At 35.3% G+C, this 16,196-nt stretch overlaps 1 protein-coding gene across 1 annotated transcript in view; it reads left to right on the top strand.

Moving 5' to 3' along the window:
* Positions 1 to 15,809, top strand: part of Hibch (3-hydroxyisobutyryl-CoA hydrolase) — a 95,783-nt gene extending 79,974 nt beyond the window's left edge. Inside the window, exons 9-13 of the mRNA XM_047543753.1 lie at positions 105 to 163; positions 870 to 951; positions 9,799 to 9,918; positions 12,682 to 12,715; positions 15,472 to 15,809. Coding sequence (XP_047399709.1) covers positions 105 to 163; positions 870 to 951; positions 9,799 to 9,918; positions 12,682 to 12,715; positions 15,472 to 15,587 — 411 coding nt within the window. The 3' untranslated portion in view covers positions 15,588 to 15,809. The remainder of the gene's footprint in view (positions 1 to 104; positions 164 to 869; positions 952 to 9,798; positions 9,919 to 12,681; positions 12,716 to 15,471) is intronic.
* Positions 15,810 to 16,196: the final 387 nt, after the last annotated feature.

Below are 16,196 nucleotides of genomic sequence, written 5' to 3'. Positions count from 1 at the left end.
GACTGAAAGTGATTATCTGTCACAAAGTATATCATTAAATATAATGTAATTTTTAAGGATTTAAAAAATTTTTGAGTTACTTCAAATTATTTCTTTTCAAACAGTCCAAGATTGATCAAGACAAGTCTTTTATACTCGAGGAACACATGGACAAAATAAACAGGTACTTAAAAGACATCTTGATGTATTTATTCCTTTGGAAAGACTATTAAATTGTATTTGCTAACATTATAATTTTGTCATATTTGGCAATATACTGATTCTGTGATCATAATAGCATAGTGTGTGCTTTTATTTTCACTTACATTTGAAAGTAACCTTTGCCACTGTTTTAGAGAGAAATAATCATATGTATTTAACTTATCTTCCATGCTTATTTAGTTTAATGCAAAATACTTTTAAGTGGGGAAGAAAGGCTAGAAAATAATAATTGAACTAACTTTTATCTTTGTAAAATCATCTTCTCTTAAGGTCTTATTAAGGCATACAGCGAAAGGTTTTGTGTAGTGATTTGAGAAATTGATAGACTGGCCTAAGGAATAAGAAGAAACTATTGGAAAATAAATCCATCTCTTCATTTTAGAAGCATCAGATTTTCTTCAGTTGAGATATTTATTTACATATAAGTACTATGGATGTAAGAAAGCAAATGAAAAGGGAAGATTTAGGTTTTGTTTTGTACTAATGATGGAAGCCTGCCAAGCCCTTACCCAGGGAAGTAATGTTCTGTTTCATTATCCTATAAAATAGATTAAGAAATTCTTCATTATTGGAATAGGGTTGGGGGAAGCTTGTGTTCAGATTCTTTGTTATCTTGGAAATGGGAAATCACTTGCACATTGGTGAAAATACCTTTCCTTTTTTTGTAGTTGTTTTTCAGCCAACACTGTGGAACAGATTATTGAGAATTTACAGCAAGATGGTTCACCTTTTGCCCTGCAGCAGTTGAAGGTAATCTATGGATTCTTTTTATCTCTGATTATTGTGAAGTCTTAGGATGGGGAAGTCTCTCTGAGGGTATCAGTGCTCTGTGGTGGTGGTAACCTAAGGCCTGGAAAGCAGTTCTAATAAACATTGACCTAAACACAAGTGCTTAGTCTGCCTGTCTGCTCATGAGGGCAAAGCCAAACTGGGATTATATCCTTTGAATGTAACAGATAAGGACTTTAGTAACCACGTTTCATTTCTAAGTAGTCCCTCTTGTCCTATGGGGGAGGCTTTTAGGAAGACTTTTATCAGAAAGATTGGGTCACTGAAGAATAGTACCTGATGATACATTGAAATTATGATATTCATTGATGGATTCTATTTAATATGAAGTATTTTTTAAGCAAGAAGTTTAATGGAAATGTGATCCTTTGTAAACTAGAAAGAGATTACATTTACTTATAATAGCTAAGTCTGAAGTAGTGTTTCTGAGTTAAGGACTCTGATCTTTCTACAGAATAACTGATAATAGAGAACAAGCTGTTTTCGTATAAATGTGTACACAACTGGATATCGACATTCTTCTACCTCCCATATGATTACGAAGCTTGGGATATCTCAGATTTCTAGACAGAGTGAGAAAAAAGTATACTTTCTTGTACTTAAAAGTGGTTTAGCTTGTCTTTATCTGGCAGTATTTTTCTGTTTATAGAACTAGTGATGTCACTTCACTTCTCACGAAACACACTGACAAAAAATTTTAATAGTCTTCCCTGTGAAGATCAAAGAATTTCTTCATTGTTACAGCATTCTTAAAGAGGAGATCCCAAGTTATTTTGTCTCCTAAAAACTTATTTAGTATTGGAATTTTATTTACTTTCAAAGATAGGCATAAATTAAAGTAGGTAGACCATCCATTTATTTCTATAGTCACAAAAAGACGTTGTCATTATTTACAACTTTTAGTACTATTTGCATAAGCATAGATAATCATGTATCAAAGATTCTGAATTTAAATTGGTTCTCTCTTTTCTATAGCAATATAGAAACTAATGTCCACGAGGCCAGGGACATGCCAGTGATGGAGCCTTTGCCCACCACATATGAGGTGGTGGGTTCTGGGTTCTATCCCTAGAACCACAAAATAAACAGTGTTCATGCTATTTCTTTCCAGCAGTAGAACTCAATTTAGTACATTTGGCAATTAAGTTGCTTTCACCAACTTCATTTGAATATAGCCGTGTAGCACATCAGACTGTATGATATCACTTTAAAGCATACAGCTCAGACTGTATGATATCACTTTAAAGCATACACCTCGATATGCTGTGTTATTTTAAAACCACTGGCCTATCACAAAAACCAAAGTATAGGAACACAGTGGTCTTTCAATTCTTTCCATTCCTCTGGCCATAACGATTATTCAGAGAGTGCTTACAAGCCACCCATCACATCGCCATAAGTGCTATCATTGGAAGCATAGATTTTCATTTTAATGTTGCTCCAAAATATTAGTATCTGCTGGAAGCAACATATGGGGATCAAAATATTCTCACTGAGTCTTCTATGATAGGACCTTGCTACAGGGCTCCTTTTAACTAAGTGAGCTAGAAACACCAAAAAATAAATAATTTTGAAGTAAGAAACAGTTGTTTGTGATTTGTTCAAAAGTTTGCAGATCAAATGTTTGAACAAATTTTAAAGAGATTCTAATATCTCTCTGTAAGCCTCTGGGATTGCTTCTCACCTTAGAGGATCTTCAAGGATAGAAATTTTCCTTCTGTAGGTCCCAAGGATCTAGTCTGTGTCTAGTAGATAACTAGCAGATAGTTGACTCTATCTCTTAACAGTTTCTTTGTCTCCAAAGATTGTTTGTGAGGAAAGACAGTGCTTTTTTTTTTTTTTTTTTTTTTTTTGGTGTATTCGCTAATTATTTAATAAAAACATAAAATTTTTAAAATATCTCCTTACATTTTTACTGCCAATTACTATAGGATGAGGTTTAAAAAATAACAAATATAGGTAAGCTATAAATTCTTTAAACTGATGGAATCTTCATAGGATTTTATGATTAATAATGTCTTTTCTTGAATTTTCCTTTGAAGTCTCACTATACTTTTATTTAAGTTTTCTTTCAATTTTTAAGGTTGGAATTCCTCAAACCTACTTTTAATTCCTTTTTTGATGTAGGTTGTTTATAGTGCCAAACAATCAGTGTAAGCTAGTGAGTTATTTAAGTGTCCTGTGCAGTAGATGAGTCGCTTACATTAGGAAACCTTAACCAGAGGCTCTAATCGCAGCACTCTCTGGTGTGTGTGTGTGTGTGTGTGTGTGTGTGTGTGTGTGTGTGTGATTGTGTAAGGTATGTATAATATAAATTTACACCTTAACCATTTTTAAGTACATAGTGCAGTGTATTCATGCTGTTGTGCAACCAGTCTCCAGGATATTCGCATCTAGTAAAACTGAAACTCCATTATTTGTATTAAACAACAACTCTGCCTGTCACTTTCCCTGGCAATCCCCACTCTGCTTTCAGCTTCTGTGAATTTTAGAGTTCATGTAAGTGAAATCATATAGAACTTTTCCTTTGTGACTGCCTTATCACTTGGAATCATCCATGTAGTGGCAGGTGCCAGAATTTCCTTCTTTCCTCTCAAAGGCTGAATATCACTCCATTGCATGAATATATCATATTTTGTTTACCCATTCATCTGTTAATGGATCCTTTGGATAGCTTCCATGTTTTCACTGTTGTGAACAATACTGCTGTGGACGTGGGGTGTCTCTCTTTGAAACTATGATTTTAATCTTTTTGGATATGTACCCATATGGATCATAGGGTAATTCTGATTTTCATGTTTCAGGGAGTAACTATACTATTTTCCATGTAGCTGTTCCATTTTTTGTTGCCACCAACAGTATGAGGGTTCCATTTTCTCCAGATTGTTTCCAACACTGGCTGTTTGTTTTTGATAGTAACCATCCTAATGGCTGCTAATCTTAATATTTTTGAGATGATGGCTCCTTGTAGTTTTGACTTGAATTTTCCATGTTTATTGATATGCAAATGTGTATCTTCGAATAAATGTGAGTCTTCTGCCAATTTTTTAATTAGGTTTCCAGATTTTTTGTATGTATATGTTGACTTATAGGAAATGCTCCCTGCACCACCCCCCTTTTTTTTGCCCAGTACTCTACCACTGAGCTAAATCCCAGGCTCAGTACTCACTCTTTCTATTTGAATCTCCCTTTTCTGGTGATGAGATGAGTTGGCTTGCCAACATAAAGAAGTGACTTCAGGTATCCATTTGCAGTGTAAATAATCAAAGGAGTATGCAAAGAAGAAAATCAGAGTCTTTCCTCCTACCCTTAAGGCCTTGTTAAGGACATTAAGTGAAGGAAGGAGATCTAAATGGACTACTGATCTTTAGGAGGGATAGTCTCTATGAAGTCGTGGCCAGAGAGAGAAACAAGAACAGGGAACGGTAAGGTTCAGTTTATATCCAGGTAGATGATCCTGAGTGAATGGCCAAGGAAGCCAGTTGTCTTTGACTCATTTAAGTGTATTCTCTGTTGTTGATAAAGCATGGTCTATTGCGTTAAAGGCTTAGAGAGAGGGCATATATGTTCCTTCTAGTATTAGAAAACTCACGATTCTTCATGATTCTTCTTTCTAGTCAGCCATGTGAGGTTAAGTATTTGTTTAAAAATACCCACTTTGTGAAGAGTAAATGAGGCACAGTTTTGTACCTGAAGAATTTAGCATACAGGAATATGAGAGAACTCTAAAGGATTTATGTACCAAAAAAAGGGAGGGATAGGAAACCTAAGAGTGATAGGCAGAACATAGATTTTAAAAAAGAGTAAAATACTAAAAAAAAAGAAATTAAACCTGAAAAGATTACTCATCTTTATATAAGCTTTGAGAACTATTCATATAATATACTGTTTGAACACAAAGTGTCAGACTTTCATTCATGAAGAATTAACTGTGAAAGGAATTTTTCTCCTACTATAAATAAGTAGAAAATTAGACAAAATATATGAAATCATCTATATATGTCCCTGAGAGAAGGGAAACAAAGGTTTTATCAGCTTTCTTTCTGGAGGAATTTCTAGAATATTCACCTGTACGTGTTTTAGGTAAAACTCCACAAGATCAAGGAAAGAGTCATGGGAAAGCAGTGGGCTGAAAAAGGAACAGTGCTCACTAGGGTCTGGGTTGAGTTCAGTTCCCTATCAGACAGAAGGTTCACACCTGATTTAACACTAGAGTGAAGGCTACTTTAAAATCCCCAGGTAATTTGGTGAGGAAAAGATGGTTTTTTTAACAAATGGTTCTGTAACTATTAGATGTCTATATGCAAGGGAAAAAAGAACTTGACTCTTACCTTGCACCATATACATTTCAAAATAGGTTATACATCTGAATGTAAGTGCTACAACTCACCACTTAAAAAACAGAAATGAATTCTTTGTGAATTTGGGTTAGCCAAGATATATATATATATATATATATATATATATATATATATATATAATACAAAAGCATGAACAGCAAAAATAAAATAAATGAATTGGTAAGATGATCCTTATTTTATTTTTCGCAGTACTAGAGATTGAACCCAGGGTCTTGCTAGGCAAATGCTCTACCACTGAGCTACAGCCCCACCCCTAGAAGGATGATTTTTAATATAATTAAATAATTTTGCTCTTTAGAAGACATTGTCAAGAAAATAATTTAAAAATACATTTCTGATGAATGGACTGTAATTCACTATTTGTGTACTCTTACAACTTGATAAGAATATAAACAGCTTCTGTGAACATTTTTGTATGTCTTTGGTACTGAAATCATTAGACATGCATATATTCATCTTTATTACTGTCAAATAATTTTCTACTATGGTGTACATTTGGGCACTAGTTGGTTCTACAATCTTACCAACTTGTGATATTATTTCTTTTTCATTTTAGTCATTCTCTGTGATTTGCCTTCTTTCTCAGTGATGCCATATGATGAACAGAAATTGTTAATTTTAATAGTAATCCAACTTATCTTTTTTTTTTTCCTTCTTGGTTTGCTCTTTTATGTCCTGTTTTGTAGTTGTCACTTTTGTTTAAATTGTCAAATTTATTAGAAAAGTTATTCATAATATCTTTTAATGTCTGTAGAACCTATAGTAGTCTCTTTTACTATTTCTTCTTTTTCTCTTCTCCTCTCACCATCTATATGCTTTATTTTTCCATCTCTATATTTTTCAGATTCATTATTGGTCATAATTCATAGTTGTAGAAAAAAGAGTACACACCAGATCTTCTTCTAAGCAGCAGGAGTTTTATTAGGAGGCATAGGTAGAGCACAAAAACTTTGGGGCAACCAAAAAAAAAAACAAATTTTTAAACAAATTTCTAGTTAATTTAAATAGTTTTGCAGTATTTAGGAATAAACAATTTATCCCCTCTGACCTCTGTTATGTGATAACAGTATTAAATGTTACATAATTGGTTACTTTTTCTCTTTTATGAAAATTGTTTCTGTGGTTTACTAACAAAATTTTCTAGATGGTATTTTTAGCAGTTCTAAGAAAGTTTTTAGAAATAGTGAATTTGGTTTCTTATTGAAGGGATTAGAAAGTTTATTTTATAGCATATTAGTAGATTCGAAATTTGCCATAACTTTCTTCAGAGTACAAAATTACACCCATATATATTTATCTTATACTTTAATGTATTCCTTACATTTAGATAGGGAACCAGTCGATTTGTTTCCTTTAATTTGTCTCTTAAGCCTTCACTTCCTGATCATTGTCTCTGCTCTCTACTTGGAAGTCAGTATCAACTCTATTTTAAGTGCATTTTAAAAAGTAAAATGATCTAAATATACATGAATTCCAAACTTTAGAATTCTGTATTAGGGTTCTTTAGAGAAACAGGACCAAAAGGAGATAGATTTGGGGTGTGTGTGTGTGTGTGTGTGTGTGAGTGATGTAATGTATATATTTAATATATAGAAAGATATTTTATAAAGTATTGGGCTCAAGCAGTTATGGAGGATGAGGATGAGAAGTCCCATGTTTTGTTGTCTACAAGCTGAAGACCCAGGAGAGCCAGCACTAGAGTTTGAAAGCCTGAGAGGAGGATAGCCCAAATTTAAAGAGCCTGAGAAGATTGATATTCTAGCTCAAGGAGTCAGAGAGAGGACTAACCCATCTTCTTCCAACTTTTTTCTTCAGTCTCTCAGCAGATTAGATGTTGTTCACTCACATTAGGAAGGGTCTTCTGCTTTGCTCAGTCCAATTCAAATGCTAACGTCATCCAGAAACATTCTCACAGACATTCCCAGAAATTAGTGTTTAATTCTATATCTGGTCATCCTTTGAGACAGTCAAGTTGACATTTAAAATTAACAGATTCTGGGCTGGGGAGATAGCTCAGTTGGTAGAGTGCTTGCCTTGCAAGCATAAGGCCCTGGGTTCAATCCCCAGCACCGCAAAAAAAAAAAAAAAAAAATTAACAGATTCTTTGAGAATTAAATCTGACAGCACCTAGACTTTTAGTGTTACAAATGGCATCCTTATTAATGAAAAAAAAAAACTTGAAGGATCTTTTTCTAAGTTCACATAGTGAAAGGAAAAATAGGGGCATACCTGTACATCTCTTTAGTCAACCCTGAGACCTACTTAATAAAATCTTTCTAATTGCATTGTGCTATTGAGTATTCTAGGACAGGGAGGAGGGAAGATAACATCTTGAGTTTTTCTATTGTTAAATCTTGATAAGCCTTGAAAGAAGGTTCTTTATCCAGCAGGCAGTGATTATAGTGATAAAATGCTCTTTGAGAGCTAGGACCAAATCCTGTTTATGATTGTCTCCCCAAAAGTGTCTGTCTAATGCAAAATAGATGATCCATATTATTGTTGTGTTGAGATTAAAATGTGAATCATTTTGATGAAAGTAAAGGAAAAAAAGAAATTGGTTCCTTGACATATAGGAGACAATCTTTAACGGGTCAGATAAATTGACCTGTGTTTTACAATGAGGAGAAACACGTTCACTGGGTTGTGTGGGTACAAAATTGTATCAGTACACATTTATGGCATAGCCAAAGATGCAAGTCCCAATTGTTCATCATATTTTCCAGAATAGTCTGTACTAACAAAGCCATATGATATGAGCTACTTTGAATCTCTTCATCTTCCCTTTTTTGATTCTAACATGTTTCTCACTTCTTTGCCAAGGGAAAAGTCCCATCTGTGTTCTCATTCCATCTTTTCCTTCCTCTGTAGAAACTAATTGCATCAATCATTTCCTTCTTTTAGTATCTTCAGGTTTACTTTCTTGCCTTACACCATTACTCTCAAAGCTTTTCTACCCCTACAAATACTGAAATACCTTCCTTTGATGTTGTCTTCCTTACTTTGTCTTCCCCTCACCATCAAAATTACAAGAGTTTTTGGTCATTTCTCTTCATTACCTGATGTGCTGTCCTCTTCTCCATCCTTTTTTCTTTTTTCTCTGTGGCTTTTGACAATCTTGACTACTTTTATAGCCTTGTGTAGTAGGCTTTGGAGTTAGTACCATTGGGTTTGAATTCTAACTCACTTTCTACATAATCTTGGACAAATTCATACCAGAGTTTGGTTTCCTCATCTGTAAAATGAACATCCCATCTCCTTTGCCAATGTTTAATGAAACACATTAACTTACCTCCCTGAGAGCTAGGGGATGTGCTCCATACATATTTCTTCCCTTCCCTGTTCTGCTGTGTTTCTGATGCATTGCAGTACCCTTATTGCCATGCCATTTATGAGGCAAGTGGTAGTATTAGCCTTATTTCATAAATGAGGAGACTAAGGTCAGTCTTCCTTTCCCCTTGCCCTCCTTAGTATTAACTAGGGAATAGCTCTCTTGTCTTCTCTTAAGCAGCATTGTGGCTGTATGTAGGCTACTGATCTTTCCTGGACTTTTCCTGTATGGTAGTCATCTACATAAGCTCTGGCAACTGCTACGTAAGATGCTGTCCTGTCCACTCAACCTGTTCTTTGAATCTGTTTGCCAGACTTGAAGATGATATAGAGAACATAGATTCTTGGAGTGGGCAATTCTTTGAATTCATAAAGTTTAAACCTTTGAGACATCATTGAACAATAAGCTGAAAACTATATGTTGCAATTATAAAGGAAAATGTAGGCATCAGATGTATGTGGTTTGGAATGGACTCTCATCAGCCAGGTAGTCACGATCACGCACACATGTACTGGAACACTAGTAATAGCATCTTTAAATTCAGAACAAATGGCATAGCATTGTAGCCAAGGAATCAGTCCATAATTCTTACTTTATTAAATATTAAATACTATAGAAGACTGCCTCATAGTAACTTGGATCACTTCACCTTCTCTCTTCCAAGGTAAGTAGGTTTATTTATAGGTGAAGAGTTCAGATAAGACACTTCTAGAGTCACATAGTGGGAAGGGAAAGCTACTGCCTTTCTTAACTCCTCCACTTTCTTTACATTTAATATAGTGTCCTCTGAAAATATTGCTGCTTTGTAATATGCATATTAATTTTATTTAGGTGTAATCACTGGTTGCTTAGTTGAGATAATTTATTCTAGGCAAACCCCAAAGGTAGATTAAGTTGTAAGTATAGAATTTACTCCACTTGTGAAATGATCTCTTTTTTGTAACAGAATTTTTGTTGATGTTTTGGTAGGATGAGGCTAAGGTATACCCTTAATGAGACTTTGGCATATGAAATTAAGGGGCATATTTTAATATAGCATACATGGAAATTTTTCTGGCTTATTACAGACAATAAAGGGACTATTTGGCTACAACTAACAACTGTTTTTTTCCCCAAAAGGTAATTAATCAAATGTCTCCAACATCTCTAAAGATCACACTAAGGCACCTCATAAATGGGTCTTCACAGACCTTGCAGGATGTATTAACTATGGAATATCGACTGAGTCAAGCATGTATGGTAAGAATTGTTTTTTAAAAAAATACTGTTTTGAAGTTAGGAAAGTAATATATGTCCATTGTATAGAATATGTAAAATACAGAAATAGATAAATAAGAAAATCAAAACTGCCTATAAATATACTCTATGAAAACAAACAGACCAGTTAGTTTTAGGGTTGTGTAGGTATTGCTACCCAGATTATCATGAAGCCTTTATGACATACCAGTTGCATTTGCATGTGTGTAAAAAGGCCTCTGAACTCATGTGGAATTCAAAATGGAAACTGTCCATTTTTCACCTTGGGCAAGAAGCATAAATGTTCTAAATCTGAATTCTTTCCCTGGCAAAATGAGGAATTATACATATAAGTTGATATATGTATGCCTAAATGGAAAATATTAGTTACATGTTTTTTTTTGTTTTTTTTTTGTTTTGTTTTTTTTGTGGTACTGAGGATCGAACCCAGGGCCTCCTCGTGTTTGCAAGGCAAGCACTCTACCAACTGAGCTAAATCCCCAGCCCAGTTACATGTTTTAATTGGTAGGTTAACATTGAAAGTACTATTGTAAATATAGACAGTAATCACAGGCAATGTGGAGATCATGAAACATTTCAGAGTCAGATTTATTTTTTCCATATAATAAACTTTATAAAGTCAGAATCATCCCTTAGGTTCAGAGGGCCCTTAGATAGCATCATATTATTTAGATTATAAACTTATGGTTGAGGGAATATTTAGTTTAATTACCAGAAAATAGACATTCCTAGTGAATTTTAATGTTTTGAAATAGTTACCAAGACATTCAAATTTTTAATCTAATCAGAAATAAAGCTCTTTTTAACCATGTCTTAAAGTCACTCCTTGAAGAGCCAGTGGTAGCCGAAGTCTATTGAGTGTAAATATTAAGGTGAAAAAGTCAGAAAAGAGGATACAGAATACAGAGTGATAGTGGGGGTTGAACTGCAGCTAGGTTAACCAGAGAAGACCTCACAGAGTCGCCTTTAAATGAAGACCCTAAAAGAAGTGAGGAAATGAGCACGCAGGAGAGCATTCCAGGCAGAGGGAACTGCACATACAAAGCTGTGAGGAGGGTGTACCTCCCTTGTTAGGAAGAGCCAGGAGGCCATGTGGAAGGGATGGGGGATCTAGTGGTGAGTGAAAAATGAGGTCAGAGGTGACATTGTGGGGAAGGGTCTGGTGGAGCATACAGGGGCTCAAAGGTGTTAAGATCTTTGACTTTTGTTCTGTTTAAAATAGAAGCCTCTAGATGGTTTTGAGCAGAGGAGTGCCATGCATCCATCACTCAGGCTGATGCATTAAGCTCTGAGTGAGAAGATCATCTAGACAGATATCAAGAGATCCCAGATCTGAGCCCCAGGGAACTCCTGCCATTTTGAGGTAGGGTAGAGAAAGTGCAGTGGGACTGTCAAGGCATCTGGCAGATGAACTTAGAAGTATTCTTTGAATTTGGAGACCCTGAAACCATGGGTGATTTTGTCAAATCTTCAGAGTAATGGTGGAGGAAAAAGTTAAGAGTGCAGAAAGTTGGAGAGGAAATGAGCAAATGAGATGCGAAAGTAAAGAAAATGTGTATACACAACTTATTTATTGAAATAGAAATAGAAGCTGGAACTGTGAGGTTCATTTTGTAACATGAAAGGTACTAGAACATGTTTATAAATGGGAATGATCCAATTGAGAAAAACTGTTATATTGATGATACTAACGGTTAACTTTTACTGAACACTTAGTATGTGTCAGACACTGCTGGGACATGGATTAAAATAATCCTGTGATGGATGTATTGGTATTGCCATTTCATGTAAGGAAACTGGGGTTTAAAGTGATTACTAGGCAAGGTAACATGGTCACTATGTAGTGGAACTAGAATGTGATGTGAACTGCATGCACTCACCCCCTCAGACATGCAGACTGCACTGGCAATGCCAGAACAGAGAAGTGGATGACTTTCTCAAGCAAAATCTTTGAGAAGGCAAGAGGAGATGTAAACTGGAATGTGGGGGAGGACTGGCCTTGCAGAAAGAATGGTCCCTTCCTCCATAGTCATGAGAAAGAAGACAGATTCAGATGGCCACAGTTGGCTGTAGGTGTTTCAGTGGTGAGAACATAAGAATGTTCATGTCAGAGAGCTTCTCTATTTTTAATAAAGTAGGAGGTTAGGTCATTAGAGAATGCAGTAAGAGGGTACTCTAGGGAGAGAGGCTGAGAAAGCCAGAAACAGTTTGAATCATTATTTTGCGTAATAGGGAAGAGATTACAGATAGTTTTCCGTGCCTGTTTGAGAGTTGTGATCATGAATTTTAAACAAAACCACTCACAGTTGTATGATTTTGTACAGCCAGATTAAGCTGCTCAAATGCAGACAGAGGTAAGTGGTAGGGTTCTGCTGGTGCAGGGATTTTGCCAGAATAGGAGAGAAGAGATTTGAAGAGGTGGCATTTTCCAGGGAAAGTGATCTATAAATGGACTGGGAGCACTAGACTGTATGAAGAGCAAAGGGAAGCCAGTGCAGGTGGGAAGAGTTGTGGAGTCAGTGGACCTGAGGATGACCAAGAGAAGCACAGCAGTGGACAAACTTGTGCAAATACAATTTGGAGATGATGATCGGAAAGCAGTTATCAGAGATGGTCCAGTCTCTGAATTTCGTGGTTTAGATTGTGGTCATAGGAGCGGGAGGCTGCAGGGGCTGAAAGAGAGATAATCGCCAGGAATAAGGATGCCCTAGAAATTTCCTACATTTAATCTCAATTTTCTTTCAGAGAGGTCACGACTTCCATGAAGGCGTTAGAGCTGGTAAGTGACAAATAGCTGTGTTTCCTTTTGGATATCAGAGAAATAGGATTTGTGAGCATACAATGTTACTTAAAGTTGGTAGTTGTTTTATTAGTGAAAATTAAACTTCTGTAAAAATTGCCAAGTTATGTGTTTTTAATAACATCTTGGATACAAAGGGAAGTTCAGTCTTAAAACTAATATTAAAGTTCACATAATGTGATCACTGCTTTCTAATTTAAACAAGTAGTAATCCTGTTCTTACAGTCACATGGACTGCCTTATAAGCTTGTAAACTCACCTGCTGCTGAGACCTTTGACAGGTACATTTATTTCCTTGCAAAGCCCTCAATTCTCCTTCCCTTCTTCCTGTTTTGTTACTGGCCTGGTTAAATTGGGCAGTGGTTGAATCCTACCATCTACTTCTTGCCTGGACCTGAGCAGTTAAATGTTGCTGGAGAAAAAGCATTTGACATTATACTTTCCATGTTTGCTTCTCACCTCCAAAGTCAGCATTTTTAGGAAAAGCAAATATTTTTTTTTTCTAACAAACTTGCAACAGTTCCTTTTATGGATAGCCCTTATCTCTCTAAAGAGTTGTTGTTTACTGTATAAAAATGAGTTGCTTTTCTCTGTATATATTTTGTACATATAATTTTCTTATGTTTTTATTAATCATCTTGATATACAAACTCTAGATATACATTTTTATCTGAATAAAATGTTTTGTTCTCTGAACTCTAAGCCTTAGTAAAGACCAATGACTACTGTAGAATTTTCTTCATTTCTGGCATGATATAACATTATCAGAAATAAGCACCAGGTTCAAATTCATTTGGAAGACAAATGGAGTTGAGTCAGAGCAAATGGCTTTGTTTTATAGAAACCAAGTACGATATGCATTTTTCTCACTAATTCCTTGCCAGTTCTCACTGCATGTGATTAGTGTCTAGATCTGATTTTAGGAGGACCTGGGTAAGACTTGGATTATGTTGCTAAAGTATTCATGATTATGTTATGACAGCTCTTCTTCAAAAAGGGAGGTATTATTTTTAGATAAATACTTGCAGTTATTTTAAGAAAAAAGTTGAAGTCAAGCAGCATTAGAGTTCTGATTCATAAAGGAAGTGATCATCAAACTACTTTTCAAATGAGAGAAGGTATGTTGCCTCTTCTTTCAGCACAGTTTATTTATTCAGAAAGCAACATTTATTCTGGCTAAAATTGTTTCATGTTCTTGCTATAATTTGCTAACTATAAAAATGTGTTAGCAAATTAGAAGAAATGAGTTAGTAAATTAAGAAAAGTTGCTAAAAATTCTTACTCTTAACAACTAGAATAAACTTTTGTCTAGTTATAGAAGAAAATAAAAATGGGTTATCTTAGTAGAGCTACCAAATGGAGCTTGAACGGGTATCTCAGGAGACGTTCTGAAAAACAGCTTCCTAAATGGCAATAATTTTTCTATCCAGGAAAAAAATTTTGTTAGCTTGAAATAATACCCAGATTTGATTAGAATTATCTTTTCTTTTGTCCTTCAGTGGAATGTCAAGGAGGTAGGTAGTACTGGTCAGAAGACTCAAAGGCAGGCATCAGAACATCAGTGTTTAACATCACCACTGATCTGATTGCAGAATCCGACAGGCAAACCTTAACAACCTCCATCGTGAGCGGGGTGTGATGGTGCACACCTGTCTGTAGTCCCAGCTACTCAGAAGGCTGAGGTGGGAGGATCACTGGAGTCAAGTTTGAGGTCAACCTAGGCAACACAGATACCCCATCCTAAAACAAATCAAAAGATTTAAAAAGAGCCTCCAGTATCCACATTTAACTGTATCTTATAAAGCTTCCTTTTCTCTACCTACCAAGACAAGCTTCTTCCTTGGTTCCCAGACTGCTTTTTTCACTAGCCTTTTTTAATGTTTAGTTTTTTGCCATCTTTGTTGAATTTGTATATTTAAATATTACCATTATTCACCAGAATTATGCATATTTTCAAGCATAGTTGAAATTTGCTACCACAATTATAACATTTTTATAAACTTTTTTGTAGACTTACATGTAGTGGTAAGAAATAATGTAGAGATCCTGCATACCCTCTACCCAGTTTCCCAGATGAAAAAATGTATAACTGTAATGTGCTGTCACAACCAGAAAGTAGGCATGGCTTTTTATCTTTTAAGAAGAGGTTACAAATTGCCTCATTCTTACAGTCCTGTGGGGATATTATGTGGCTACACTGAGTGATGACCACAGTGAAACAGGAGAAGTACAAGGCTTCATGATAACCTGACAGTGGTCTGATTTTATTAAAATTCAGAGCTGTCTGAGCTAAAGGATTTGGCAGAACAGTAGTGTCCACATTTAATTATGCATAAAGTTCCCTTCTCTCAACCTTAAGTAAGTAATTTTCCTCCCAAAGCTAAGTGTGATAGAGGATAGGTGGCAGATCTGGGTCTTTTGCCCTCCCTTGCCTTCCTTTTTTGAAAGAGGAAAAAAAGAATGTTTAAATCACTGAATTAGTTCAGATGGCTTTATTAAAGCTGCAGACAGGAAGCTTAGTAGGTGAGAAAATCCCCCACACCAGTCATCAAAGGTATATTGCTGTTCCTCCATATTCTTTGAGGTTTAATTTAGAAGAAAAATGTACAAAAATCTAAGCTGAAAGGGAAAAAATGTACTATAGAAAAGTATGTCTAGTATAAAACAGCTTCTATCAATAATTAAAATCTGACACCAGAAAGAAATGTCCTAATATCTTTGTCTTCTTTTGACAGTTTTAATTGAAAAAGACCAGAGTCCAAAGTGGAAACCAGCTACTCTAAAAGAAGTTACTGATGAAGATTTGGATAATTATTTTAAATCTCTGGGAAGCAATGATTTGAAATTTTGAGGTGACTGTTCTTTTAAGGCTTGTTTTGTAGCAGGGATTGACAAACTACAACACATGGACCCAGCTTGGCCTGCCACCTCTTTTTATGTAGCCTACAAACTAAAAGTGATTTCTTCATTTATGAAGGGTTGGGAAGGGAAATAAAAAATTAATATTTCATGACTTTTGAAAATGACATAAAGTTCACATGAGTGTTTATAAATAAAGCTTTATTGGAACATCGCTGGCTGCTTTGAGGTGAGTAGTTGTAGCAGAGATTGTATGGCTTGGAAAGTCTAAAATATTCACTGTCTGCTCCTTGTCAGAAAAAGCTTGCCACCTCCTGTTTTTGAGGATGGGACAATTCAAAGATCTCTAGAGATTTTCAAGTTACTATATCTAATTGAAATGGGAACTTTGACTTTCAATAAGTAGTGATTTATAACCGGGCTAAACAAACTTAAGTGCAGATTATAAAAAAGACCCTGATACTTTTTGAGGATACTGTGGTAATGCATCATAGAATTTCCTTCTTTTTATGAGTGTATTTTGAAGTAATTGGGTTACTATATCAGAAGAGTTTCTTTTATAAACATTACAGATCTTGAACAAAAAGAAACAGTTCTCATG

The sequence above is a fragment of the Sciurus carolinensis genome, chromosome 3, assembly GCF_902686445.1.
Source record: "Sciurus carolinensis chromosome 3, mSciCar1.2, whole genome shotgun sequence".
NCBI lineage: Eukaryota > Metazoa > Chordata > Mammalia > Rodentia > Sciuridae > Sciurus > Sciurus carolinensis.
Note: the sequence above shows the minus strand (reverse complement) of the source record. Positions and strands in the feature narration are given on the sequence as shown.